At 44.2% G+C, this 26,713-nt stretch overlaps 1 protein-coding gene across 7 annotated transcripts in view; it reads left to right on the forward strand.

The window, feature by feature from the left end:
• Window positions 1–5,654: 5,654 nt before the first annotated feature.
• MAPK9 (mitogen-activated protein kinase 9) overlaps window positions 5,655–26,713 on the forward strand; it is a 53,036-nt gene continuing 31,977 nt past the window's right edge. For 4 of the 7 annotated variants that reach the window (XM_064376613.1, XM_064376609.1, XM_064376612.1 and 1 more), the window contains exons 1-2: window positions 5,655–5,911; window positions 17,128–17,296. In XM_064376613.1, coding sequence (XP_064232683.1) covers window positions 17,175–17,296 — 122 coding nt within the window. In that variant the 5' untranslated portion in view covers window positions 5,655–5,911; window positions 17,128–17,174. Of the gene's footprint in view, window positions 5,912–14,469; window positions 14,578–17,127; window positions 17,297–17,694; window positions 17,936–26,713 lie in introns of those variants that run through there. The other 3 variants (XM_064376611.1, XM_064376608.1, XM_064376610.1) reach the window with 3 other exon arrangements.

Genomic DNA, 26,713 nt, shown 5'->3' on the forward strand with positions numbered 1-26,713 from the left:
AGGAAGCTTTCCGGGGCCTCTTTGATAAGGGTACTAATCCCAATCATAAGGGCTTCACCCTCACAACCTCATCACCTCCCAAAGGTCCCACCTCCTAATAATCACATGGGGTGGGGGTTAGGATTGCAACATATGAATGTGGTGAAACACAAACATTCAGGCCATAGCAGAAGGCAAGTTTTTTGAGAATTTGCAGGTGTGGAAATTATTTTTTAAATTTATACTGGACAGTTTAGCTAAACATAGAATTCGATGTCATAAAAAAGTGTTCCTGCAGAATTTTAATTTTTATTGCTTCATTGTCTTGTTCCCAGTGTTGCTATTGAGGAGTCCAAAGTCTGATGTCTCTGTAGGTGACCTTTTTGTGTCCTTGTGTCCTGTGTTCTGAAATACCACAAGTTGCCTAGAGTCACTTTTCATTTAGAGTTGATTTAGTTTGGTAACTTGTGCCCTTCAGATCTAGGAAGTTTTCTTGAATTACTTTGTTGTGGATTTCTCTGTTTCTCTGTCGTCACTGGAGTGTCTATTACTCTTGAGTGTGAAGCTGCTGGACTGGCCTCTAATTTCTTATCTTTTGTATTGTTCATTCATTGTCTTTCTGCCCTAATCGAGAGATTTCTTCAATTTTTGTCTCCCAACCTGCTACTAAGATTTTTCATTGGCTCCAACATGATTTAATTTTTGAGGGTTTTTTTTTTGCTCTACTGAAAGTCTGTACTTTTTCTGTATTCCCTTAGTTCTTATCTAACGGCCTTTTTCTGTTCTGAGATGCATTAATGTCTCCTTGGCTTCCTCTTGGCTGTGAGAGTTTCCCAGACTTTGTCTTTAATGACCTTGACAGCTTTGAAGACTACTGGTGGGTACTTTGTAGACTGTCCCTCAATTGGGTTTGTTAACGCTTTTCTCATGGCTAGACTGGGGTTATGGGTTTTAGGGAGGAAGATCACAGAAGAAAGTGCCCTTCTCATCCCTTCATATCATGGGTGCAATATTGACCACATCTTATCACTGGTGTGTGGCCTTGACCACCTGGCTGAGAAGGTGTGAGCCAGATTTCTCTGCTGTAAAGGTCCTCTATTTTCCTCCTTCTCCATATTGTACTCTTTGGAAGGAAGTCCTTAAGCTTGGCCCACACTTAAAGGGTAGGGTGTTATGTTTCACCTCCTTGAGAGAGGACTATCTATACAAATTATTTAGAATTCTTCTGCACGGACTTGTCTATTCTTTCCCATTTATTTATATTAGTATGAACCATATTTATTTTATATTTTGAGTCATATCCATTACTATGTTACTTTATTGCTCCAATATACTCGACTTCCTGACATAGACCCGTGTGTGTGTGTGTGTGTGTGTGTGTGTTTACACGCACCCGTGTGTGCACTACAGTATTCTCCAGGCTTGTCTCGTTCATACCCTACCCCAGCCCTAGAATCAGCCATTTCTCCAGGGATCCCTGGTTCCTTTTATGGTGAAAAACGTTAGAGAACAAGATCTGGGCTCTGGGTATGCTTGCTGTTACTGAGATGCCACTGCTTCTAGGCCAGCTCAGCTGACAGAGCAAGGCCATATTGCATATACCTGTGCTGAATAATTTTTAAATGGCTGGTTCTTGTTTTAAGGATGTAATATTTTTTCATTCTCTCTGAAGCCAGCAATAGTCTTATTTTTATTTTTTGAAATTTCCTTCTCCACAGAGTCTGTTTCTTTCAAGATGCAGCTTTTGGTCTTACTTTTCTTAGCCACATGACATTGAGCTGTCTGTTCAGATTCAAAGTGGGCTGACTGGAAGTTCTAAGCACATGGTAGGGCTGGTTGATGCAAGATTCACTGCTGGGAAATCTGGCGGGGGGCGTGGGTGTCATAATGTTCATATCTCTGATCTTCCCTTTAGGGCTGGTCAGATTTCTGGAGAACAGCTTCCTGGCTCCCTGTCTGAGAGAATGGGCCCAGCTGCTGATGGCTCTGGGGACTCCCAGAGGAGGAGGGCTAAGGGCCACTGTGTTCAGCATTCAGCTATACAGCCCCCAAATAACCCTATTTCCATACTGCCACACCCTCAACTGTGTCCCAGCTCAGATGCCCTCATTCTTATCATCACCACAGAAGAAACCTCCAGACTTCCACCTTTCCCAACAATTCTGCCCTTTTCTCTGCCATGTCCTCACATAAGCCTGACTGCCCAGAATGGCTGACTAGTCTCAGGATGGAAACCCTGTCGGGGGGCCATCAGAGTCCATTGTTGTGGGTTTTCAAACTCCATTAGGGCCTGCAGTGGCCTCCATGGCCCTAGGGTTTCCAGGCTAGCTCTACCCTTTCCTTCCCCAGGTGTGATGTTAAAGGCACTTCCCAATACATGTCCCCATTGGTTTAAGTGCAGTTTAGCTTTCTACAATACACAGCTGGGACCGCCCTGACTTACACCCCTCAGCACATCTCTGGGTCCTTGTAGGGGTTGGGGAGAAAGGAAGTTGTGGGTTAGTGGAGTAGGGGAAGGGCAGGCAAGGTGTCAGAGGCAGTCAGCGTAAGGACCTACACCATCCCTGCCGCATGGTCTGCACCCAGCTCTTCCTACTTCCCTCCTTCTCCATGCCACTTCCCACAGAACCAAGGCAGGCAGAAGTGAATCCCTTGCCCAGAGGAGCACAGCTGACAAATGAGTTGGGATTGGAACCCAGGCCAGTCAAGGATGGGGCCTATCAGGACCACAGAAACCTATTGGAACTGTGGCTGCACACACAGCTGGCCTTCGGACAAGCCCCCAATGCCCCAGGCACCCCTAGCTCCTCCACCCTCCCTGTGCTCGTGTCTTAGTTTGTTTCTGTTGCTTATAACAGAATACATGAAACTGGGTAATTTACTTTAAAAAAGAAATTTCTTATAGCCCTGGGGGCTGAGAAGTCCAAGGCTGAGAGGGTGCATCTGGTGAGGGCCTTCTTGCCGGCGTGGACTCCGTGGAGTACTGAGGGCAGTGCAGGTGTCACGTGGCGAGGGGCTGAGCATGCTCACATGCCGGCTCAGGTCTCCCTTCCTATCTAATAAAGCCACCAGTCCCACCCCAGTGACAACCCTTTAATCCATGAATGCATCAACAGATTGATCCCAACCACCTTTAGAGGTCCTACCTCTCGGCACTCCCACATTGAAAATTCAGTATGAACATGAGTTTCACAGAGAATAAATTCAAAATAACACCTCCTAATTTTTAAATGTTTTTTAAATCAACTAAGTCAATTAAAAAAAGAAAACCTCTCTGGACTAAACAAGGTATAGGAGTGAGCTAAAGCCAGCCTACATGCCACCCGTTGTCAGTACAATCTACCTCAAGGTCCTCAGAACTCTCCAGGCCCCTCACCTTTCCCTCAGTAAGACCAGGTGATTTCTGGCTCCCTGAACACAGCAAGCAGGTCCTCACATCTGAACATTTGGGCCCGAGTGCCCTTTCTGCCTAAGTCACAGGCCCAACACATCCTGCTTGGCAGCCTCAGCAAGTTTCCTCCTGCCCAGGAAGCCTTTCTCAATTGCTTCTCCCCACTGTAAGCCAGATCAGACAAAAAGTACTTACGTGTCCCACCTGGTTAATGTATGCTGTGGCAGGATCTTTTCACTTGGAGGGTTCAACTAGGATGCTTGATGCTTTCCAAAGCCCCCCTCTCCACCCTGTCACCTCAGCTTTCTGGCCATAAATGTTCACTGTATTTCATAAACCAGAAAAAAAGCAGTGTCTCTGCAATGAAAAGAATCCTTACAAATTAGTGTGAGATATGCATTGGCGTGTACATGTGTACACTGATTTTCGGTTACTCACTGGGCATGACATGAATGCTATGAGGCAAGGCCTGGAGTGCTGGGAATTGGTGTCCCCTGTTTTTTTGTCGGGTTGTTTTTTTTTTTTGAGACAGTTTTTGCTTTGTTGCTCAGGCTGGAGTGCAGTGGAGCAACCTCAGTTCACTGCAACAACCATCTCCTGGGTTCAAGTGATTCTCCTGCCTCAGCCTCCCGAATAGCTGGGATTACAGGCACTCACCACTACGCTCAGCTAATTTTTGTATTTTTAGTAGAGACAAGGTTTCACCATGTTGGCCAGGCTGATCTTGACCTCTTGACATCAGGTGATCCACCCACCTCGGCCTCCCAAAGTGCTAGGATTACAGACGTGAGCCACTGCACTCAGCTGCCTTCCTAATAAGGAGAAGTACCCATGAGTGCTCCTTGGTGGAACCTCAGCTCTGACAGCTAGGCTTTTACTCTTTTCCCATAATCCTTGATCCTGGCAATTTCTGGTTTCCTCTTTTCTCTCGTGCACCTGGGGCAGGTAGCAGGTGGATCTGAGATAAGGACAGGTGTGGGCCCTCCTCAATGCAGGCCACACTGAGAGCTACAATTTCAAGCAGCGATGAGCCATGCTCAAATTTAGAAAACTCCCTCTGGTGGCCAAGGGGTGCGACACCACGCTGGATCCCTTCCTCTACCCCTGGTGCCTCCAGGCGGCCTGGCCCAGCCCTCAGTGCCCTTGGAACCTGGGTCACAGGCTTGCTGCCCTCCCCAAATTCTGCAACCACCTTTCACGCCACCCAGTCCCTGGCCCTCCCCATCTGCAGGGTCTTGTTCCTTCTTCCCACGCTGGCCCTGGCCACTCCGTGGATCCTGGTGTTGTGTGACTGCTGTTCTACCCCTACACTCACCATTTATCAACACTGTCCCCATCTTCTAGTCCCCAAAGTCCAGCTCTCCGCGGTTTTCCTCATGTGCCCAGTCTCCGTGCCTCGCTTCCTACTTTACTTTTCAGCGCAGATCTGGCAACATCCCAAGCCTCGGCCTCTCCCATCCTGTACGGCCCCAGGCCGCTGGTACCTGATCCGGCCTCAAAAGCAGCCCAGAGTCAAAGGGTCCCAGTCTCTGGGGGGACCTGAGCAAGACACTTCTCGCCCTGCCCCCGACGCTTCTCAGAGGCTTGACTGAGCACCTCCCACTTTTTCAATGTTGTCAACTAAGTCACCCCACCACCAAGCGCACTCTCCTCCTGCGTCACCGACCCTCCGGGTCACCAGTCTACCGCCATCTCCTCGCACCCCCTCCCCCTCTACAACCCGACTTCTGGCCTCACCCACACCCCTACAGACCCGTTCCTGCCGCGCTGCAGCAAGCAACCGAGTCCGAGGCCCGCCCTGCTTCCCGGACGCCAGGCCTGCCTCCCCCAGCGCTCGCCCCTGGCTCTTCCCGAAGCGGGCGGGCTCCCGGGCCGCTCCAGGCCGCCACGCCACCGCGAGCCTGCACCTGCAGCCCGAGGCCCGGCTCCCCGCGGACCCCGCGGCGTGAATCCCGCGCGCCTCCACCCTGATTCCCGGTCCTCTGGACCACCTTCTCCTCCACCGAGCCGCGGCCTCCTCGCCCAGACAGCGCGGGCTCAGCGGGTGGGCTGCGCAGTGCCTGAGTCTACAGCTCACCGCGTGCACAGCGCGCTCCGGAGCACCCTGGCCGGTCAGCTGAGAGGCCCGTGGACGCGGAACCCACGGAACCCCGGCCCGGGACTTCTAGTCTGGCCCCCGGCCCCCGGCCCCGCCCCCGCCGCCTTCCAGCGACCCGCCCCCGGGCGCCATTGGCCGCATCGGCTCCGTTCTCCGCGCGCTGATTGGTCGGCCCGAGGGTCGGTCAGACCAGGCGCCGCGGCGGCGGCAGCTGAGGAGAAGGGAGCGGGACCGGAAGGGTCGCAGCGCTCCGGCGCCCCTCACACCTACTGCGGCGGCGGCGGCGGCGGCGGCGGCGGCGGCGGGGCGGAGCGGCGGAGGAGCGGGGCGGGGCGGCGGCGGCGGCGGCGGAGCCGGGGCCGTGGAGCCTGGAGTGACCAGCACGCAGCGCCGCCAGTCTGCCCGCCCGCCCTCTCCCCGTGGTGCTGCGGCGGGGAGGCGAGGTGAGCCCGGCGGGCGGGCTAGGCCTGGCGGCTGCTACTCAGACCGGGCCCGCCGGGAGGGGCGGCGGGGGAGCCGCACGGCCGGGGGCTTCGGGGCAGGCCGGGGGCTGCGGGGCCCTGGCAGCCGCGGCCGTCGCCCCTGTGCTCGGGGATGCCGCAGTCGCCGCCTCCTGCCCTACTGTCAACAGCCCTGGGTTGCGGGCCTGCTCCCCGGCCTGGCCCGGCCGACCTGCCCGTGGGGTCTGCGGGCGCCATCCCTCCCGGTGGTGGGGCTAGCAGCTGCTCTCTGCGGCGGGTGCCCACCGGCCCGGGGTCGCGACCGCGCGACCTTGGCCAAGGCACTGACCCTCCCTCTGCCGCGGTTTTGCCTTCGGGAAAGTGGGGAAATGTCTCTTCTGGACACGGTTGTTGTCAGGCTGTGTGACTGTCTGCAAACGCCTGGGCAGGGCCCCGGTGTACATTTGTGGAAGATTGGGCGGGGTGCTGGCCCTTACTCGTGTGAGTGGGGTAGGAACCCCCTCCCCATCCGTCCAGCCTCCTGCCTCCTGCGCACTTTTCCCTTGCCTTGTCATTGCACACTCAGTGTCCAGCAGTGCCAGAGGGGACCCAGCCCACATCCCCTACCACCACACCCCTACCCCAGAAGCCCGGCCGCATCCCACTCAGCTCGCTCGCCTTGAACATGCCAGCCCACATTTGCCCCAGGACATTCGCATTTGCTGTTTCGCCATCTTCGGAGTTCTCTTCGTGATCTTGGCACAAGTAGCTCTTTCTGCTTCTTCCTCTGGTGACATGTCTTGTTTTGGGTGAGGCCCTCCTCGACCACCCTCTTTCTTCCCTTAGTCATGCTATTTCATTATTTTAAAATTTTCATTCCTGGCTTTCACCTGGTTTGAAACTATTCTATTTATTTGCCTGTTTATTTTCTGTCTCCCCCATTAGGATGTAATTTTGTGAAAACAGATAGCTCTGATTTATCCACTGCTTTATCCCCAGTGTTTAGAAAGCACACAGTAAGTATTCAGTAGTATCAGCCCAATGAATGAATGAATGGTCAAAGAAATGGCCCAGCCTCCCTGTTGTCCCTGCTTTATCTGTTCATTTAGTGACTTTTGATTAACTTGTGAAACTTGTAAGCAGATGGAAGCTTGTTCTATTTTGTGAAACATTTTGGTGTCCTTGACCCCTTTAATTGCTAACTGTTGGAACAAGCTGTGGTGAAAAATCCCACATTTTATAATAGTTTAGCTCTAGCTTTCTTCTACACATACAGTAGACATTTACTGAATTCTGCATTATCTAGGTCATGCGTTCTGCCAGGCCCTAGGGACACAAGGCAGATAGCAACAGGGTCCCTTTCCCAAGAGAGCCTGGGAGGCCGGTACAGAAGGCAGGCATGCAGACACTTAGTTCCAGGACTGTACATCACTTGCTGTAGTTCAGGGGCTATGCCATGGAAATGTGAAGGAGATGACGGGTGGTGGCGGGGCGGGGTGCTTGAGGGTGATGAGAAATTTGCTAGGCAGGGAGAGGCACAGAGGTGTGAAAGAGCATGGCCAAGGAAGGACTGTAGCCCACTGTGGAGCTGAGAATCAGTCTGCAGGGCCAGATGTAAGGGCACAGAGTCATGGGGACCCCAGAGAACTAGAACCTTACCCAGCAGTTTTCTAGAAGAAGGTGGAATTTGGCTGGGTGCCATGGCTCATGCCTGTAATCCCAGACACTTTGGGAGGCTGACGTGGGAGGGTCACTTGATGCCATGAGTTCAAGACCAGCCTGGGCAACATAGCGAGATCCCTGTCTCTACAAAAAAAATTTTTTAAAATTAGCTAGGTGTGGTGGCATGCACCTGTGGTCCTAGCTACTTGGATGGCTGAGGTGCAAGGATCCCATAAGCCCAGGATTTTGGGCCTGCAGTGACTATGACCACACCACTGTGCTCCAGCCTGGGTGACAGAGCAAGACCCTGTCTCTGAAAAAGAAGGCAGCACTTGATATTTGTTCTGATTTTAAATGTTGGCAATAGCTAATTAATTTTTTTTAAAAAACGCTGTGAGTCAAGGCAAATACAAATTCATTCAGTTTGTTTGCAGGATTGTCCTCCTCCGTGACTGGCTGTGTGGGAGGGAGGAACTGTGAGGAGCAGGAAAGGTAGCCTAAGGCCAGGGGAGCCAGGTCCTGTTTGCTCAGGTACCAGCCCAGGTGCTTATTTGATTGTTACTGGAGCCCTGTGGAAATGGAAGTTCAGGAGTTTCAGTAGTCTGCTGCTAAGCAAGCAGCTGGTGAGTGGAATTAGAACCCAGGTCACTCCCCAGATAAGCATTCTTTCCTGGGTCGCTCAGCTCAGAGTATTCTCTTCTGGCTTTTATCTTGTGGAAGAATGACAACCAGTCTAATGTTTTCTTCCCTTTAACTTTTTTCCTTCAGAAGGATCCTGCAGAGTTAAAAATAATATTATTTTTGCATAGTCTTCTCTGGACGGCTTTGATTTTCCTGGTAATTTAATTTTCAGGGTACCAGGACTTTAATTTGTTCACAGATTAAAATATGTTTATTTGGTCCCCTAAATAAATATTAGAGGGGATACTTGAAAGTGTCTGTTTAAAATAAAATCTTAATTTTCTTTAACTGGTTTACTCACTATTAACTGATTTGTCTGGTCCTTTTTTCTTAATAAAGAAAAGGACCAGACAAATCAGTTAATAGTGAGTAAACCAGTTGTCTTCATGAGACATAAGATATAACAGAGACCATATTTTTTTCTTCTTAAGACTATTGATTTGCCGGTAGGGCAACTCTTTTTGGTCTAAATACATACAGTAGTTATACCTCACACTTGGTTAGAAAGGTGCCATTTTTATGTAATTTGTCTTTAGAATAATTAATTCCTGATACTTTGTGCTTGATTGTATGAACTAGTTTAAACATCATTCTTTTAACTGTTTTATTATGGGAACTTTCAAACATATACAAAATAAACAGAATAGTGTCCTGCTTTAACAGTTTTTAACTCCTATCCAATCTCGTTTCATCTCTAATTTTATCCATTTGCACACTTACCACCCATAATTATTGTCAAGCAAACCCTAAATATCATGTCATTTCATTCATTAATTTTTCAGTATACTAATTACACAGTGGGTGCCCAGGAAATGTTTGTTAAAGACAAAGCTAAATGGGAGAATAAATGTGGTGGCTGGGAGCAGTGGTTAAGATCAGGACTTTGAGTCTGACTCCCAGTGGGTCTGCTACTTATCTGGGTGATGTGGAACAAGTGATTGCACTCATCTGTAAAACAGATGGGCACAACCTTAGGGTGCTCAGTAGGTATACAGTAGTTACACCTTGCACTTCGGTAGGTCTCTAAAGTTACTCTTTTAAAGCTGGAAAAGTAATAATTCCTTAATATCATCAAATAACCAGTCAGTATTCAAATTTCCAGTAGCCCTATGAATTTTAAGTCTCATTAATCATTTGAAGGTAGAGCTAGATAAGGTCCATACATTGTTGATTGGTTGATACATCTTTTAATTTTCTCTTAATCCATAGATCTATTTCTTTGTTTTCTTGGTAGTTTATTTGTTGACACAATTGAGTTGTTCAACAGCATTTCCGTAGTTGGAATTTGACTGATTGCATCTCTGTAGTGTAATTTAATGTGTTTCCTCTGTATTTCCTGAAAATTAATAATTGGATCTAGACAAGGCTTGGTCAAATTTAGGGTGCATTCTTGCATCAAGATGCCTTCCTAAGTGGGCTATGCACTTCTTATCTAGGGGTACCCTCAGGTTCTCTGCCTATCCATTTTACAGATGAGTGCAATCACTTGCCCCACATCACCCAGATAAGTAGCAGACCCACTGGGAGTCGGATTCAATGTCCTGATCTTAACCACTGCTCCCAGCTGCCCCACCACATGTATTCTCCCATTTAGCTTTGTCTTTAACAAACATTTACTGGGCACCCACTGTGTAATCAGCAAAGGATTGAGAAATAAATCAGACACATTTTCTGTCCTTAAAGAGTAGAAGCGTAAGTAGACTCACAATGCAATCTAAAAAGAATGCAGGGAAAGTGGCAAAAATGGGGGCATGCCCTGCACGGTTTGAAGGGAAAGGCTGTAGGGGGGAAACATGTAAGAGAAGCAGGTGCTTGAACTAGATTTTGAAGGAGGATGAAGGTTGACCAGGAGAACAAAAAAGAGAGGGAAGTCATTTCAAGCAGATGGAACAGCTTAGGCAGAGGCCTGAAGGTGTGCAGTAGCTGGGTGTATCTGCTGATCCCAGGTGATTTGATGTTGCTCAAGAGTGGGCCAGAGGACTGCCATCTACTGTGCTGTGCTAGGGAACTGAATCTTATTCTCAAGGCAGGCAGTCAATATTGAAGGAATTCAAACGGGAGAATGGTATGATCACTGCATATTTTCAACAAGTCTCTCTGTTTTCAATTCCGTATTTTGAAATAATTATGGATTCACAAGAAGTTGCGAAAAAGGCACAGAGAGGTCCCAGTACCCTTCACCCAGCTTTCTCCAATGGTTATATATTTACAAAACTATAGTACAGTATCTAAACCAGGAAATTTGGCATTGGTACAATTGTATACAGTTCATTGTCATTTTCTATCACGTGAAAATTCATGTAACCACCATCACAGTCAAGATTCAAAACTGTGTTATCCCAAATATCTCCTTTTGCTACCCCCTTACAGCCATACCACCCTCTTTTCGTCACCATTCATAACCGCCAGCAATTACTAATCTAGTCTGCATCTCTATACTTTTGTCCATTCAAGAATGTTATATACATGGAGTTATACAGCATATGACCTTTTAAGATTGACTTTTTTCGTTAAATATACTGCCCTTGAGATCCACCCAAGTTGTGGTATGTTTCAGTAGTTGCTGAGTGGTATCTCATGGTATGGGTGTACAGCCATTAGTTTAACTGTTTACCCATTGAAGGATGTTTGGGTTGTTTCTAGTTTTGAGCTATTAAAAATAAAGCTGCTATGAACATTTGTATACAGATTCTCACATGAAGTGATTTTTCTTTCTAAAGTGGCATGTGTGCAGTGGTTTGGAAGTCACAGGAATGGGAACTGGGAGAATGCTTCTGCTGTCACTGGGTCCAAGGACTGATGGGAAGCCCTTACTCAGGGCCCTGGGGGTGGGGGATAGAGAGGGGCAAATAGGCAGGCCTGGGTGCCTGGAAGCAGGGCTGGTGGTGAGGATCCTTGCAGCATCCTGTGGATCCAACAGTGGGTGAGGTGATAATCTAATGCTACTTGTTCTGTATTGTGGCTTAAGAACTACAGAGGATTGTCGTGAGAGCTACAAGGTTCTTGATTATCAAAGAAAGGTTGTTATACTAAGCTATTTTTCATAAGATTTACAGTAGGAAAACAGAACAACTTTAAAAATTATTATTATTATTATTATTTAATATAGAGATGAAGCCTCACCGTGTTGCTCAGGCTGGTCTGGAACTCCTGGGCTTAAGTGATCCTCCCACCTCGGCCTCCCATGATGCTGGGATTACAGGTGTGAGCCATCGTGCCCAGCTGGAAAACAGAACAATTTAATGAAAAAATGTTGGCAGCAAGCAATGAAACAGAGGGTGATTGTGAGAATCTGCTTTTAATCACAGCAGTCAGTTGATTTAAATATCGCATGTCCTGGGTATTTTGAAGCTTTAGTATGAATAAAGGTTCACTTGAGTCTGTGGATCACTGAATCGTTGTCATTATTAAAAGAAAAAGTGATTTGGTAGGGGAAGTCAGCAGGATGAAATGTGCAGGCCTGTGTTCTGGTCCTGGCCAGCCCATGTACACATGGCTTCACTTTCTAAAGGGATATCAGAATGGTGTTTTGGGAGGAACTTGAATATTGTGAAACACACCTGAATTCAAATCTGGGCCATACTGGGAATTTGGACAACTTCCTTACTGTCTCTAAGCCTCAGTTTCCTCATTTGCAGAGTGAGGATAGTAATATGCTCCTCACTAGTTGTTATGAGGGTGTTTATAAATGTGTACCTCAGAGCCAGGCCCACTCTCAAGCCTTATCTGCCTCAAGCCCGTCTTCCATACATGTGTCAAATAATCATTCTGCAGCTTTTCATTTAACATTTTTGTTTAATCTGTTTTTAAATTTGAAATATGTACATTAGAAAAACAGAATAGAAAGTTATAATGGGAAGAGTGACAGTTTCTCATTTCCCACTATTTCTCCACTTGCTAGCATTGTATGTGTGTGCGTGTGTGTTTACATAGAGAGGCATTATGTGCTCTCTTCTTCAATTTGCTGTATTTTCTTTCTGTATCTTAGACATCTTTCCACATTGATACATAAAGTCCTTGCATTCTGTTAAATGGCCTTTTTGTACTTTTGTGCCATAATTTATTCAGTCTATCCACAGTGTACATTTTAGATTACTTCTAGTTTTTTGCCTGTTTCAGGAAGTGTTACAAACATCCTTGCACAAATATGTTTGGATACTTACACACATATTTGTCAGATACATTTATAGAATTGTATTTGCCAGTTTAGGATGTGCATTTAACATTTTTATTAACTATTATCTATATTCCATCCAAAAAAAATGTTTTACCACTTCACAGCTCCCACTGATGTGTATGAAAGTGCCTCTTTCCTCATGCCTTGGTTGATACTGTGAAAAACTTGAGCTCAGGTCTTGCCTCCTCCAGGAAGCCTCCTTATAGTGTTCCCTCCCAGTTTTTGAGGCACTTATAACCTGGAAAGGAGGAAGACCTTACAAAGACTGTGACAGAACAGCCTGGCGGGCGCTGCTGAGTGTCCAAATGGCAAAGAGGGAGCCCTGTGCTGGTCGCACAGTGGCAGCATAGCCTGGGAGCTGAGGGGGAAGAGCCAGCACCGGCTGGTGTGGGAAGTGGAAGCAGAGAATGCAGGGTTTGGTGTATTGCTAATGTGGTTGCTTGAAGAATTCTTGTACTTCCCAATTTGTAAAAGTGTTTTCTGAGCCTTAGTTGATGGTCCATTTTGTTGAAATATCTCAGTAGCGTCAACTCATGAATAGCTGAATGACATACTTTCTCAGATGGCCTTGAGGTTCTTTCTCTCGCTCTCAGAAAGCCTAAGCTTGACAGAGAAGGTGGCTTTGACAGGTTCTCACTGAGGCGACTTTTTTATTCTGCCTAATAAGGGCACCTTATTTTAATTTTAGAATTATTTTAAATCTTTCTTTTTTTTATTCCTGAGATGGAGTCTCACTGTTGCCCAGGCTGGAGTGCTATGGCATGATCTCAGTTCACTGCAACCTCCACCTCCCGTTTCAAGTGATTCTCCTGCCTCAGCCTCCCAAGTAGCTGGGATTACAGGCATGCACTGCCACACCTGGCTAATTTTTGTATTTTTAGTAGAGATAGGGTTTCACCATGTTTGTGGTCTCAAACTCCTGACCTCAAGTGATCCGCCCACTTTGGCCTCTCAAAGTGCTGGGATTACAGGTGTGAGCCATCGTGCCTGGACTATTTTAAATCTTGAGATGGAATTATATTAATAATTCTAAAATCTAATATGATTGAATGTACTCCCCAAATTTAAAGAAGATAGTCTAATATTGTCACAGTCCAAGTGTAAGTTGCAAGCAGTTGTAGCAGGGAGAGTTCCCAAGTTAGTCAGCAGGGTTGAGATTGATCTGTCAGTCCCAGAGTGGGCAAGGGGTCCTGAATGGGGAGTGGCTGTGTGCCACAAGGTTGTTGAAGAATCCAGCTGGTGGGCAACTTGACATCTGCAGCATGTGACTTCTATCTCTAGGTCTGTGACAGCTGATCCATCAGCCAGCAGCAAGGGAGAAAGATTGGAAGGCAAGCAGCTTTCTGTAAAGAAAAATAATAAAAGTGATCTGGAAGTTGCATACATCACTTCTACTCACATCTTATTGGCCAGAACTTGGTCATCTAGCCATACCTGGCTACTGGGAAAGCTGTCAGGCATCATCTCTAGTTGGGCAGCTATTTATCCAGCAGGAATGGGAGGCTTCTCTTACGAAAGTGAAGAAGGGAGGAAAGGATCCTGGAGCACCTCAGCACGTGTGCCGCAACTCTGATGCTTTGACGGCTCCCACAGCCCTCAGGACTGAGGCCAGATGTCTCTGCATGGCTTCTGGAGCTCATAGTGATCTGGCCTCTTTTTCTCTCTCCAGCTTCACTCGCCCTCTACCCAGCAAAGTCCCTAGTGACTTCACATTCCGAATATGCCTCTACCTATGCTGCTTCTCCTCATTCCCCCAAATCTTCTTTATCCCACTAGGTTTAGGACCCTTGGTATGCAGGGCCTCTTCCTGAGTGTGCACTCACTGAGGGCAGACAATGTGTCCTGGCTTGGTACCTCATCATCCACAGTAGGTGCTCAGTAAATGTTTGCAAGTGACCATGTTGCTGGTTTGTTTACAGCATGGCAGAGGAACAGCCACCCCCTAGTAGAGCAGGGTGCCTGCCTTTTTGCTGAGTTGTCTCTAATCCTTTGCACTTGTACCCTGCTAGCCAAGCTGAGCAGTTCGCCGTGTCTGGACACAGTCAGTTTGAGCTCTGTGCCTCTACTGTCCATCTCTGGCAAAACAGTCTAAGGGCGGATGCCGCCTCCTCCATGAAGCCATCCCTGTCTTCTGCACCCCTGCCAGTGGGTAGGATCTCTTTTGTCTTTTGATTTTCTTTACATTTTGCTTATATGACTCTTACCTCATTGTAACTTGTATTGTAATATAGATAATGGACTCATTGCTCACACTTCTCCCCCAAATAGTGAATTACGTGCTGCTTCAAGACGGGTTGCTAGCTGACTATGGCATATCTCTTGCAATACTTACCACTTTCTTGCATAAAGGCACCCCCTAAATGTTGAGTGGAATTGTTTCAGCTTCTTGCAAACTGTAAATAAGTTAATCTTTAGAAAATTAAGCTAACCTTTAGATGTCAGTAAAATGGAGCATCATTGTGGGGAATCAGATCAGCAAAGGTTTATTGAATGCTCATGCTGTCCCAAAGACCAGCACCTTCCTGTCCTTCTGTCCTTGGAGTGTGAGATGCCATGAGCAAGACGGACCTGCCTTGCACCTCCTGCAGCTCAGGGCACAGTGACCTGCCAGCCTGGGGAGCTCCTGAGTCCCCTTCTCACAGCTGTGTGGCCTAGGCAGGTGTTCTAGCTCACTCAGCCCTAGGTAGATTGCTCCCAGGTAACATAGGACAGATACTCCTGCTGTGCGGGTTATTTGAGCAGCTGTGTTTGTTCAACATCTAAAGTGGTGTGGTGTCCCTGGAGTCACTCCTGGCCAGCATGCTAACACATCTCGGCAGGAGTGGTAAGACTAGCAGCCACGCTGCAGCCACCACCTGGAGGGTGGGGAGAAGACTGGGGGGTAGTGGTCACTTGGAGAAAGTACTAATTTGACTCAGTTCTTTATTTAGATTTGTTATTAATCCATTTATTTCAGTGTTTAAGGAAAGTCCTAGACATCATTGTGTTGAAATACAAATCATCACCACAAAAATCTCATTGGGTTGACGTTAAATATTAGATACTAGAACATAAAGGCAAGGGATTTGACGGAGATATAGAAAACTTAAAGTCTTAAAAAATATAGAATGTTTACCTGTTTGCCTGTATGATTTTATTGTTGGCTAGATAGTTGTTTTTTTGTTTTTTTTGTTTTGTTTTTGAGATGGAGTCTCGCAAGGTCACCTGGGCTGGAGTGCAATGGTGTGATCTCAGCTCACTGTGACCTCCGCTTCCCAGATTCAAGCAGTTCTTCTGCCTCAGCCTCCTGAGTAGTTGGGATTACAGGCACACACCACCACACCTGGCTAATTTTTTTTTTTATATTTTTAGTAGAAACTGGGTTTCACTGTGTTGGCCAGACTGGTCTCGAACTCCTGACCTTGTGATCCCCCTGCCTTGGCCTCCCAAAGTGCTGCGATTACAGGCACAAGCCACCGCACCCAGGCCCCTTTTATAAAAGAAAAAAATACAAAAAACTGAATCTCGCTGTATGTAGTTAAGGTTGGAGTGCAGTGGCATGATCTCAGCTCACTGCAACCTCCACTTTCCAGGTCCTAGCTCAAGCAATTCTGCCTCAGCCTCCCGAGTAGCTGAGATTACAGGCACACGCCATCGTGCCCAGATAATTTTTGTATTTTTTTAGTAGAGATAGGGTTTCACCATGCTGGCCAGGCTGGTCTTGAGCTCCTGACCTTCTGATCCACCTGCCTTGGCCTCCCAAAGTGCTGGGATTACAGGCATGAGCCACTGCTCCTGGCCTGTTGGCTATATAGTTTTAAAAGACTAAAATAAATAACTTGCTGAGTTTTAAATAAGCGTCATCAGACAAGAGCTTGGGAACCACTCACCAATTTTTGTTTGCTTGTTTTCTGTAGAAAATCATCCAGGCTCCTACAGAGTAGGAATCTCAACCTGTGCCTTAACCACAGAAAAGCTGTTTTCTTCTGGGTCTGCTGGTCTACACTCGGACATAGTGAATAGACTTCATACTGCTAATATTATGGACTGTAGGTCACAGCAGAGTTCTTCATATACAGATATCTACCCTGAAGCCTGGTGGTGATGTGGGACTCTGGGGCTGTGCCAGCTGATGCCAGCTCTGGGCCCCACCTCCTGAGGCAGGAGCACACGCTTGGGCACACACAGCACACTGATGTCACCAAGCCTCTAACAGCCTGTTACTTTGGCATATGAATCTTGCTTTCTGGTTCATCACTTCAACCTGAATCTATACACTGAGCAGAAGACTGGCCCATTTACTTCTCTTCAGGCATTCTAGAAGTGATCATTTTGAAACAATGCCCCCATCTCTAGTTGAGACAGCTGGGTATAAATGGTTCCACAGAGGGGAAGCTGATGAGAAGCATAGAATGATGTAGTCTTTTCACAGCCAGTAGTAATGCATAAATTCTTCTCTCCAAAGGTGGTTATTTTCTAGTTTAGTCCCTTAAAATATGGTCTTGTTGGGCCTCAGAATTCCTTCCTTTCATAATGGTCTGGTACCACTGAAATGTCTGCATTTTTTGTGTGTCTTGCTCAAGTTCAGAACTTGGTCAAATTGACTTTATCAACTTACAGCCACATTGTTTTATATACCAATAAGTTTGGAACACTATTAAGTGAACTGTATATGTATACTTTCGGTGAGAATGCATGTTCATTCTGTTTTTCTTTGAAGGAATCTGAAACTTGCCAGCCCTTCAGAATATTGCATGACACTACATCATGAGTGACAGTAAATGTGACAGTCAGTTTTACAGTGTGCAAGTGGCAGACTCAACTTTCACCGTCCTAAAACGTTACCAGCAGCTGAAATCGATTGGCTCTGGGGCCCAAGGGATTGTTTGGTAAGTATGGTCTGTTTTAATAGCGTGGATTGAGTTTCTGCTGTAATAAAAAGTAAAACTAAAGCGTCAGAATTTAGAAACATTGATGATTTAAAAAAAAAATTCTTTGTTATAGGTTTATGAGCTAAATTGAATCAACTGCTTGCTCTAGTTCTTTGTGGTCAGGCTGTAGGGTACAAACCTATATTATTAGAATGCTGCAGGAATTTAAATAGGTAGCAAGTTTTCTTTTTTGTTTCTTTTTTCTTTCATTTTTTTAATTTCTCCTGTCATTATGAAATCAGAGTAATAGGGATGACAGTGAATTGTAACAGAAAATTGAGTTTTATTCATTTCTTCATCATGGCCACCTTTTCCCCCTCCCCCTTTTATTCCCAATCACTCCTGTTCATTTCTAGGCACCATCATTGCAGTGCCTTGCCATTCATTGGCAGGATGAGGCCAGTCAGTGTCATTGTCACTCCATGGATTAACCAGAAAGGGATGCTGTGTGAGGGGTTGGGCTGGCCATCTCTTCCTTGGTGTCTCACTTCAACTGTGTGTCCAGCCCAGGACGTCAGAATCATTAGTCTGACCCTGAACCTTAGTCTCTTGCATGGTAAGACGGTCAGCTGCTGCGACGTCACGGGCCAGCTCAAGGTAAAGCTCTTCACATGTTTCCTAGACTGCAGTTATCGGCACTTCCCACACTTTTCACCCCTTATTTTTCTGAGCAGAACATTTTTCTTTCTTTTTCTTTTTCTTTTTTTATTTTTGGTCAATGAAAACAAGATTACCTTTGCGCCTAAAGAAACTGTGATGAAGTTAAACATCTAATGTTTACAGCTAGTAGACAGAGGGGATTTGAAATAAAAGAAAACTCTTTTGGATGGTCTGGTAGAGAAGTTACTGTTTACTTATAGAGATGTTGGGTTTGGAGAATCTTTATCAATGATTTCTAACCGATCCTCTGTTGCAGAGACCTATGATAAGGGAAGCAGTTCAGCCCAGGGGGTTGAAGGCCCTGGGAACTAAGAGGAAAATTGCAGTCCAGAGTTTCTTTGAGAAACTAAGGAGGGAGAAGGGGCTGTTTGGAAGGAATGCCCAGCTTGCATCTGCAGTAGTGGTGATCTTAACTTCCCAATGATACATGCTGTATTGGTACTTAAATCCAGTGTGCCAGAAGAAGTTTTAAAGTCAATGGATGATGGTTCAAATTAGGAAACTTTGATGGTAATGGAAAGTTGTAAACAATGAAACATTCTTTTGATTCATAATCCATCTCCTATTTGGAATTAGATGATAATTTGACACAGATAATTTGGTGTGTGTACTCAAGAGAGAGAGAGAGAAAGGAGAGAGGGAGCAAGAAGGGAGAAATGTCAGAGGTCTTGGGGAGTTGTTTGTGGCTGTAGACAGGTAACCATTTTAAATATGTGCTTCATTTATCCCAGCTGACATATCATTCACTTGCTTTTGAAGGTTGGTAGTAAAGTGAATAGTGTATGTTATAGAATCACCATGAGCTCCACTATAACCCTCACTGCATCAGTGGTTCAATGAAGGACTAAGAAGGCTCACTTGCTTCTCCCGTCTCACAGGGTGTTAGTGGTAGGCCTGGGACCAAAACAAGATGTGGGCCTTTGGGACCTTATTGCCTGTACCATGGAGAGACTTGTTGAAAACTTTGAACCACTGATACTTTGATAGGACAAGGACTCTGACCTAACTTCTGTTTAGAATCTAAGTAATAATGAACAAATATTCACTAAACACCTATTCAGCAGTTTTCAGTTAATTGTATTTATCTCTATAAGACAACTGTGATATTCAAGAACAGTTTCAATTTTTATAGCTATAACTTACTTTCAGTTTTATGGTATCCTCCTATCTTATGTTCTAATAGGGGAAAGTAAACACTTTGTAAGTGATTTTAGCTTCCTTTCCCCCTTTATCTTTTCTCTCCATCCTTCACGAGCCTATGAGGCACAAAGTAGAATTGGGAAATAATCTGGTTATGGCACATTCTCGTTTCAAAAAAGAAAAAAAAGCTTGCTTTTCCTAAAATAAGCCCAACAATAGATTAGCTAACACTTTGACAAGAGGAGTTGGATTTTCTATCATATTCCATATTAAAACATTGCCATTATATAGTTAATTGATTTGATGATCTGAAACTTCCTTTTGTCACTGAAGCAAAAGTGACAAGTTTTTATTATACTTGAAAAATCATCTGTCAGTGATTCTTTGGGGGTGTAGCATGCGGAATAATGGCCCCACCTGAGATGTCCACATCCTAATCCTTGGAATCTGTATGTTTCTTTACATGGCAAAAGGAATTTAGCAGCTGTGATTAAATTAATGGTCTTGAGATGGGAGTTTTATCCTGGGTTTAGCTGGGTGGGTTCTTCTTACAAAAAGGAGACAGGAGGGTCATAGTCAGACATGTAATGACAGAGTGAGTTTGGAGTGATGTGGGGCCACAGCCAAGCAAAACAAGAAGTCTCCATCCAGCTGAGAGAGGCAGGGAGCAGATGAGCCTGCAGAAGAAACCACGCAGCCCTGCTTACCTCTTGACCCATAAGATGCATTTTGGACTTCTGACCTCTAGAACTGTAAGATAGTAAATTTGTGTTGCTTTAAAGCAGTAAATTTGTGGTGATTTGTTATAATAGCAATAGGAAACTAATTCACAAGCACATGTATTTTTACATTTGCTTATGTGGTTTATACAACTAGTTAATCTTCTATTTAAATTGGAGCTTTATGAAGAACAGGCAGGACTTGTGACTTGTACAGGATTAAATGGAAGAGTTGGAACCAGAAGAAAATATTCTGGCTCCTAATTTTGAATTGTTTTTATAGTTGTCTTTGGTTTTTTGATTTTCTTTGTTTTTGTTCCTTTAAAAATGTTAGTAAAATTTATTAGGAAATAAGTTTAAAATAAATTTCTTTTCTTTTTTTTTTTTTTTTGAGACGGAATTTCGCTCTTGTTACCCAGGCTGGAGTGCAATGGCGCGATCTCAGCTCACCGCAACCTCCGCCTCCTGGGTTCAGGCAATTCTCCTGCCTCAGCCTCCTGAGTAGCTGGGATTGCAGGCACGCACCACTGTACCCAGCTAATTTTTTGTATTTTTAGTAGAAATAGGGTTTCACCATGTTGACCAGGATGGTCTCGATTTCTTGACCTCGTGATCCACCCGCCTCGGCCTCCCAAAGTGCTGGGATTGCAGGCTTGAGCCACCACGCCCGGCCTTTTTTTTTTTTTTTTGAGATGGAATCTTGCTGTGTCACCAGGCTGAAGTGCAGTGGCATCATCTTGGCTCACTGCAACCTCCGCCTCCTAGGTTCAAGCAAGGCCCCTGCCTCAACCTCCTGAGTAGCTGGAACGCAGGGCTAATTTTTTGTATTTTAGTAGAGACAGGGTTTCACCATGTTGGCCAGGGTGGGCTCGATCTCCTGACCTCGTGATCTGCCTGCCTTGGCCTCCCAAAGTGCCAGGATTACAGGCATGAGCCACTGTGCCTGGCCTAAAATAAATTTTAAAAGAAAATTTTTTAGTATTCATAAATATCAACTAGGTTACAGTAAAATTAAATAATCGTTAAGGTTTTGAAGCTCTATTGGGAAAACGTGTATACAGTTCTTTCATACATATATGCAGTTTTTCTTTCTCCTTCAAAAATCTCAAGTTGTTTGGACAAAATGGTAAAGATTATTTGTTTTATGAAACCATCCCATGAAATGTTTAACCTTTAAAAAGTGTTTAATATTAAGTCTGGCGGTACTTAGAAGTAACAGTTACAGCCTTAACATGAAATAATTGGTATAGCTTATTCCATTTTGTTTCCTCAAGTTCTGTACAACCATGAGTACTGGCCGGTTCTTAATATTGTTTTATTTTCTATTAACATAAATAAATAAAAGCATAACAATGTTTACAACAAAATTTCTGTGATAAAGGAGACATATGGTATGAGGCATAGGATGGCTGTGATTCAGGAGACTTGAGTTCTGAGTCCAGCCCTATTCCTCCTAGCAAGAGTTCTTTGTGACCAGGGCAAATCAGTTTCTTTATGGGTGTTTTTTCTTTTTTCTTTTTTTTTGAGACAGAGTTTCACTCTTGTTACCCAGGCTGGAGTGCAATGGCACGATCTCGGCTCACCGCAACCTCCGCCTCCTGGGTTCAGGCAATTCTCCTGCCTCAGCCTCCTGAGTAGCTGGGATTACAGGCACGCGCCACCATGCCCAGCTAATATTTTGTATTTTTAGTAGAGACGTGGTTTAACCATGTTGACCAGGATGGTCTCGATCTCTTGACCTTGTGATCCACCCGCCTTGGCCTCCCAAAGTGCTGGGATTACAGGCATGAGCCACCGCGCCCGGCCTATTTATGGTTCTTAATATTTTCATCTGTAAAATGAGTGGCTTGGAACTTCTCATGTAGCATGATGGCTCAAACACCTATACAAAGATAACAAGAGGGCAGTAATTGGTGGAAGAGAGTTTTAACAACTTTATGAAATATAGAGAGTAGCTTGAATCTTGTGAAATATAGAAAGTAGCTTGAATCTTGTGATACAGATAAAACAGCAGATATAGTGAGACTATGTAGCTGGAGTATTTGTGTAAGGAAGAGAACCTAGCTATAGTAAAACTCTAAAGAGGCTGTGGGCATAGAGATGACAATAAAGAAAAAGAGAATGAAATGAGTGGCTAAAACAAGAGCTGTTAATTAAAAGTGTGCCTATGAAACAACTGTACCAGTTTTCTTCCAACATTCCCATGCTCGCATTTGCCCCTAGAAAGCCAGTAAGTTAGTAAAGAGTTATTAGGTCAAGATCTAGGGAAACACAAAAGCCTAGTGTGGGGAGCTTCAGCATATGGGGCTGTCTTTTCCTTGGGGGCATTTGAAAATTCTGGAAGGGGCTGCTGAGAGACTGAGTAGTGTTTTGGATTGCCTTGTGGCTAGGAGTTAGGGATTAGAGTTCAGGGCCTTCTAATAGTGCTTAGTGAATTTCTTTTGCCTTGTATTGGGACCAATAGAAGGCTGCTTCCTAAAAGTAAAGATAACTCAGAGATTGGCCCTTATATAGGCACTGCCACTCAGCTTCAGATTATCATCTCATTTGCTGAACTTGTATGGAGGTAAACAAAAATTGCTAGTGCCCCCAGATACCTAGTAGAAATAAATTTAAATTCTTTGTGGAGGAAGACAACATATTAGATAAAACAAATAATTTTACAAGTGCAAGGCCCAGTACACAATCAAAAATAACTAGGCACACAAGGAGATATGACAATATGAATAAAATCCTGCAGAAACAATAGACAAAAGAAGCAGATCCATAGGAGGAGATATAGGCATTATTAGATCCACATTTCTAAACAGCAAGGTGATGAAGGCAAGATGAAAAGTTTGGGTGGAGAAATGAAAGCTTTTTTTAAAAGGACTGCATAGAAATTCTAGAAATAAAAACTATAGTAATTGAATTGTGAATTTAATGTGTTTAACAGCATACTAGATATAACTGAAGAGAGAATTAGTGACCTGGAAGATAGATTGGCAAAAAATATCCAGAATGAAAGCTGCAGAGACAAAAATAGTAGAAGAGCACATAAGAGAGGTATTAGTTTTCTCTTGCTGCATAATGCATTAACACAAACTTAGTTGTTTAAAACAACACCCATTGATTATTTCATAGTTCTGTAGTTGAGAAACTGGGTGGGTTTGCCTGGGTTCTTTGCTCAGCATCTCACAAAGCTGAAGTCAAGATTTCGACTGGGCTGGGCTCGCCTTGGCTCATAGATGGAGGTTCTGGAAGGAATCTGCTTCCAAACTCATTCAGGTTGTTGGCAGAGTCTAGTTTCTTACAGCTCTAGGTCTGTGGTTCCCAATCTCTTGATCTCTTTCAGCAAGGGGCCACTGTCTGCTCCTAGAGGCTGCCTGTTTTCCTTCTCAAGTGACCCCCTCCATCTTAAAGGCAGAAATGGCATGCCCAATCCTTCCTGTGACTCACATCTCCCTGACTTCCTATTCTTTCTATGAGCCAGAGCAAACTCTGCCTTTAAAGGGCTCTCGTGTTAAGATTAGGCCCACCTGGATAAACTGCCTTTTGTTAAATTAATGAGTATGTTTAGCCCCTTTGCAAGATACAGGGTCAGTATATACACCCCTCCCCACAAAACTGCATATTTATATACTAGCAGCATATAGAAAATGAAAATTTGAAAAGGATACCATTTAAAATAGGATAAAAACTTTTAAATTATCCTATCTAGGGGGAAAAAATCGAACAATGTGAAAGACTTGCATACAAAAAGCTAAAAAAAAGTTGGAAGAAATAAAGAAAACTGAAATAGTGATGGGATATCTGATTTTCATGATTTAGAATATTTAATACCCTGAAGTTCAATTTTCAGACTTGTCTAGAGTGATCGCAATCAAATCTCAACAGTCTTAAATAAGTGAACAAACTGATTCTAAAATTTATATGTAAAAATAAAAACCCTAGAATGGTGAAGACACCCATTAAGAATAAGGGGGGAGGACTCCCTCTGCCAGATGGGAAGACTTACTGGAAAACTGGTGATCAAGATGGTGGTGTGTGGTGCAAGGAGAAACAGTGGCCTGAAGGAATACATGAAGAACTTTGAAACAGAATCATGCACATGTGGGCTTTGGACTTACGACAGTGGTGGCCTTGTGGAGCAATGAGGAAAGGATAGTCTTTTAAATAAACAGACATAGGAATATTCATATGAAAAAAAGTGAAATTTGACCCAACCTCACATTATACACAAAAATCAACCTCAGTTGAGTTGCTGTAAATACATAAAACCAGTAAAGCTATTTGAAGATTAATATAGGAGAATTTCTTCATGATCTTTGGAGTAGGGAAGGACTTCTTTAAACATAACATTAAAAACATCTGCTGGGTGTGGTGGCTCATACCTGTAATTCCAGTACTTTGGAAGGCCAACGTAGGAGGATCACTTGAGGCCAGGAGTTCAAGACCAGCTTGGCCAACATAATGAGACCCTCATCTCTATTAAAAAAAAATTATCATAAAAGATTGATAAAATTTTATTAAAATTAAGAAATTTTGTTTATCAAAAAAGATCGAGAAACTGAAAAGATGAGTTTAGAATTTGAGAAGATACATGACTGAAGAAAAAAATCTCTTGTTCAGAATATGTTAAGAACAGTCAAGAAGATAACAAACAAATAGTCAATCGGTTGTCACAGGAGGATACCCAAATAACCAAGAAACAGGATAAAGTACTTGATGTTGCACTCAGGAGAGTGCAATTTAAAACTGTGATGAAATACCACCACACACTCAGCAGAATGGTTAGAAACTAAGCTGTTGGTGATACCAAGTGCTGGTGAGGATGTGGAACTACCCAGAGGCAGCTTTCAGATATGACCCCTCATGCACTGCTGGCAGATCTACAAATTCGTAGAACTGCTTTGGCAAAGAGTTTGATGTTATCTACTAAAATACAATGGATACATTCCCACTCTTAGTTGTTTACTCATCAGAAACACATGCACACGGGACCCAAAGCTGTGTACAGTAAGATTGATGACCATGTTTTTTTGTAATTGTTTGAAAACTAAAAACAATAGAAATATTTATCAATGTAATATGATATAGTTATGCAAAGGAATCGTATAGCAATGATGGAATGAGTTATAGCTACATACAGCAACAATGGATGAGGCTCATAATATTGAACCAAAGAAGTCAGACACAGAAGATTTCAAAAAACAGGCAGAAATAAACTGGGGGCTCCAGGGTGCATGTTTTAGCTGGTAAAGCAAGAAGGTGATTATTGTACATGTCAGGAGCAGTTATCACTGATGGACAGGAAGGACAGTAATTAGTTGGGGATGTGAGAGAGGCTTTTGGGATACAGAGAGAACATGACTGATAAATCATTGAGCTGGGAAACAAAAAAAGAAGCAAAGGAATCAGTTCAGTATCAGGCATAAGCCTTCTCACCAGCAGTACTCAGTGTGGAAATCAGTGGAACAGTACCTTCAGAGTTCTCACAGAAAACTGATTTTTTTTTTTTATTTTTGAGATGGAGTCTCACTTTGTCACCCAGGCTGGAGTGCAGTGGTGTGTTCTTGGCTCACTGCAGCCTTTGCCACCCGGGTTCAAGTGATTCTCCTGCCTCAGCCTCCCAAATAGCTGGGATTACAGGCGCATGCCACCACACCCGGCTAATTTTTTTATTTTTGGTAGACACAGCGTTTCACCATGTTGGTCAGGCTGGTCTTGAACTCCTGACCTCGTGATCTGCTGGCCTTGGCCTCCCAAAGTGCTGGATTACAGGCATGAGCCACTGTGCCTGGCCAGAAAACTGATTTTGAACTCAGAAAACATTATCAATCAAGGGTGAGGGCAGAGCAATACTGTCTTATCTTCCATGCACCTTTTCTGAGGAAATTCCTTGAGGAGGTCCTCCAGCAAGAGAGTCAATACAAGAGCGTAATACAAGAAGGAGTGGGGGCTGTAAAAAGAAATCCCAGGATGGTGGCTGCATGGCAGGCCTTAAGGAATCTCCTAGAAGAGTGTCTGCAAATAATGTAGAATAGATGCCAAACAACAGATAATGTAAGAAGCTAGAAAATACTAGTGATAAGCTAAAACTGGTATTTTTTATTGGTAAAAAAAATAATAATAAAATCTAATAAATTATTATTTATTAGAAATGGGGGGAAACTAGAAAAAATGGTCTAATTATAAAACAAAAAGGACACGATGTTTGAGCAATTGATGAAATGTAAGAAAAGAGAATCCTTTGTCCTTGATTTTGGAAACAGTCTCACCCTCTGACGAGTGGCAGCAAGAGCCATGTGATCTTTAGAAAATGAAATGTAAGCTCTGACAGTTAATGATATTTACATGTGCACACACACACACTTCTATGCTCCATGTCTTGATTTTCAACTTCTAGACACATCCTAAAGAAGAAACACAGAAGGCTTAGTTATAAATATATGATAAATGGAGGAGAAAGGGATGGAATAGTCTCATTTCCCATATGCAGGAGTTAAGACATTCCCTTCACAGTTGATGAAGCATGAAGATTGGGCATATTACTTAAAGAGGTAACCAAGGGAAAACCCAAAAAGCAGAACAAAAAAAAAAAAAATAGGTATTGGGGATTTTGAGGAAGTGGCTAACTACTCAGTTTTCATAATGGTGAGTAAATAGATCATTTCTAAAGTTGATAAATGAAGACATACTGATAAAAATATATTCTTTAAGTGACCACAATAACCAAAACCAGGAATAATTAAGGTAGTTGCTCATGGAGCTGGAGCTAGAAGTGGGGAAGCTTATGCCCACTCAGATGCTTAGACATGGTCCATTTGGCTCGTTTTAGCCAAAAACTTTTTTTAAATGGCAAATAAAAATTGTA

This window comes from Aotus nancymaae, unplaced genomic scaffold, assembly GCF_030222135.1.
Source record: "Aotus nancymaae isolate 86718 unplaced genomic scaffold, 86718_ANA_hifiasm-v0.15.2.pri h1tg000015l_1, whole genome shotgun sequence".
Classification (NCBI taxonomy): domain Eukaryota; kingdom Metazoa; phylum Chordata; class Mammalia; order Primates; family Aotidae; genus Aotus; species Aotus nancymaae.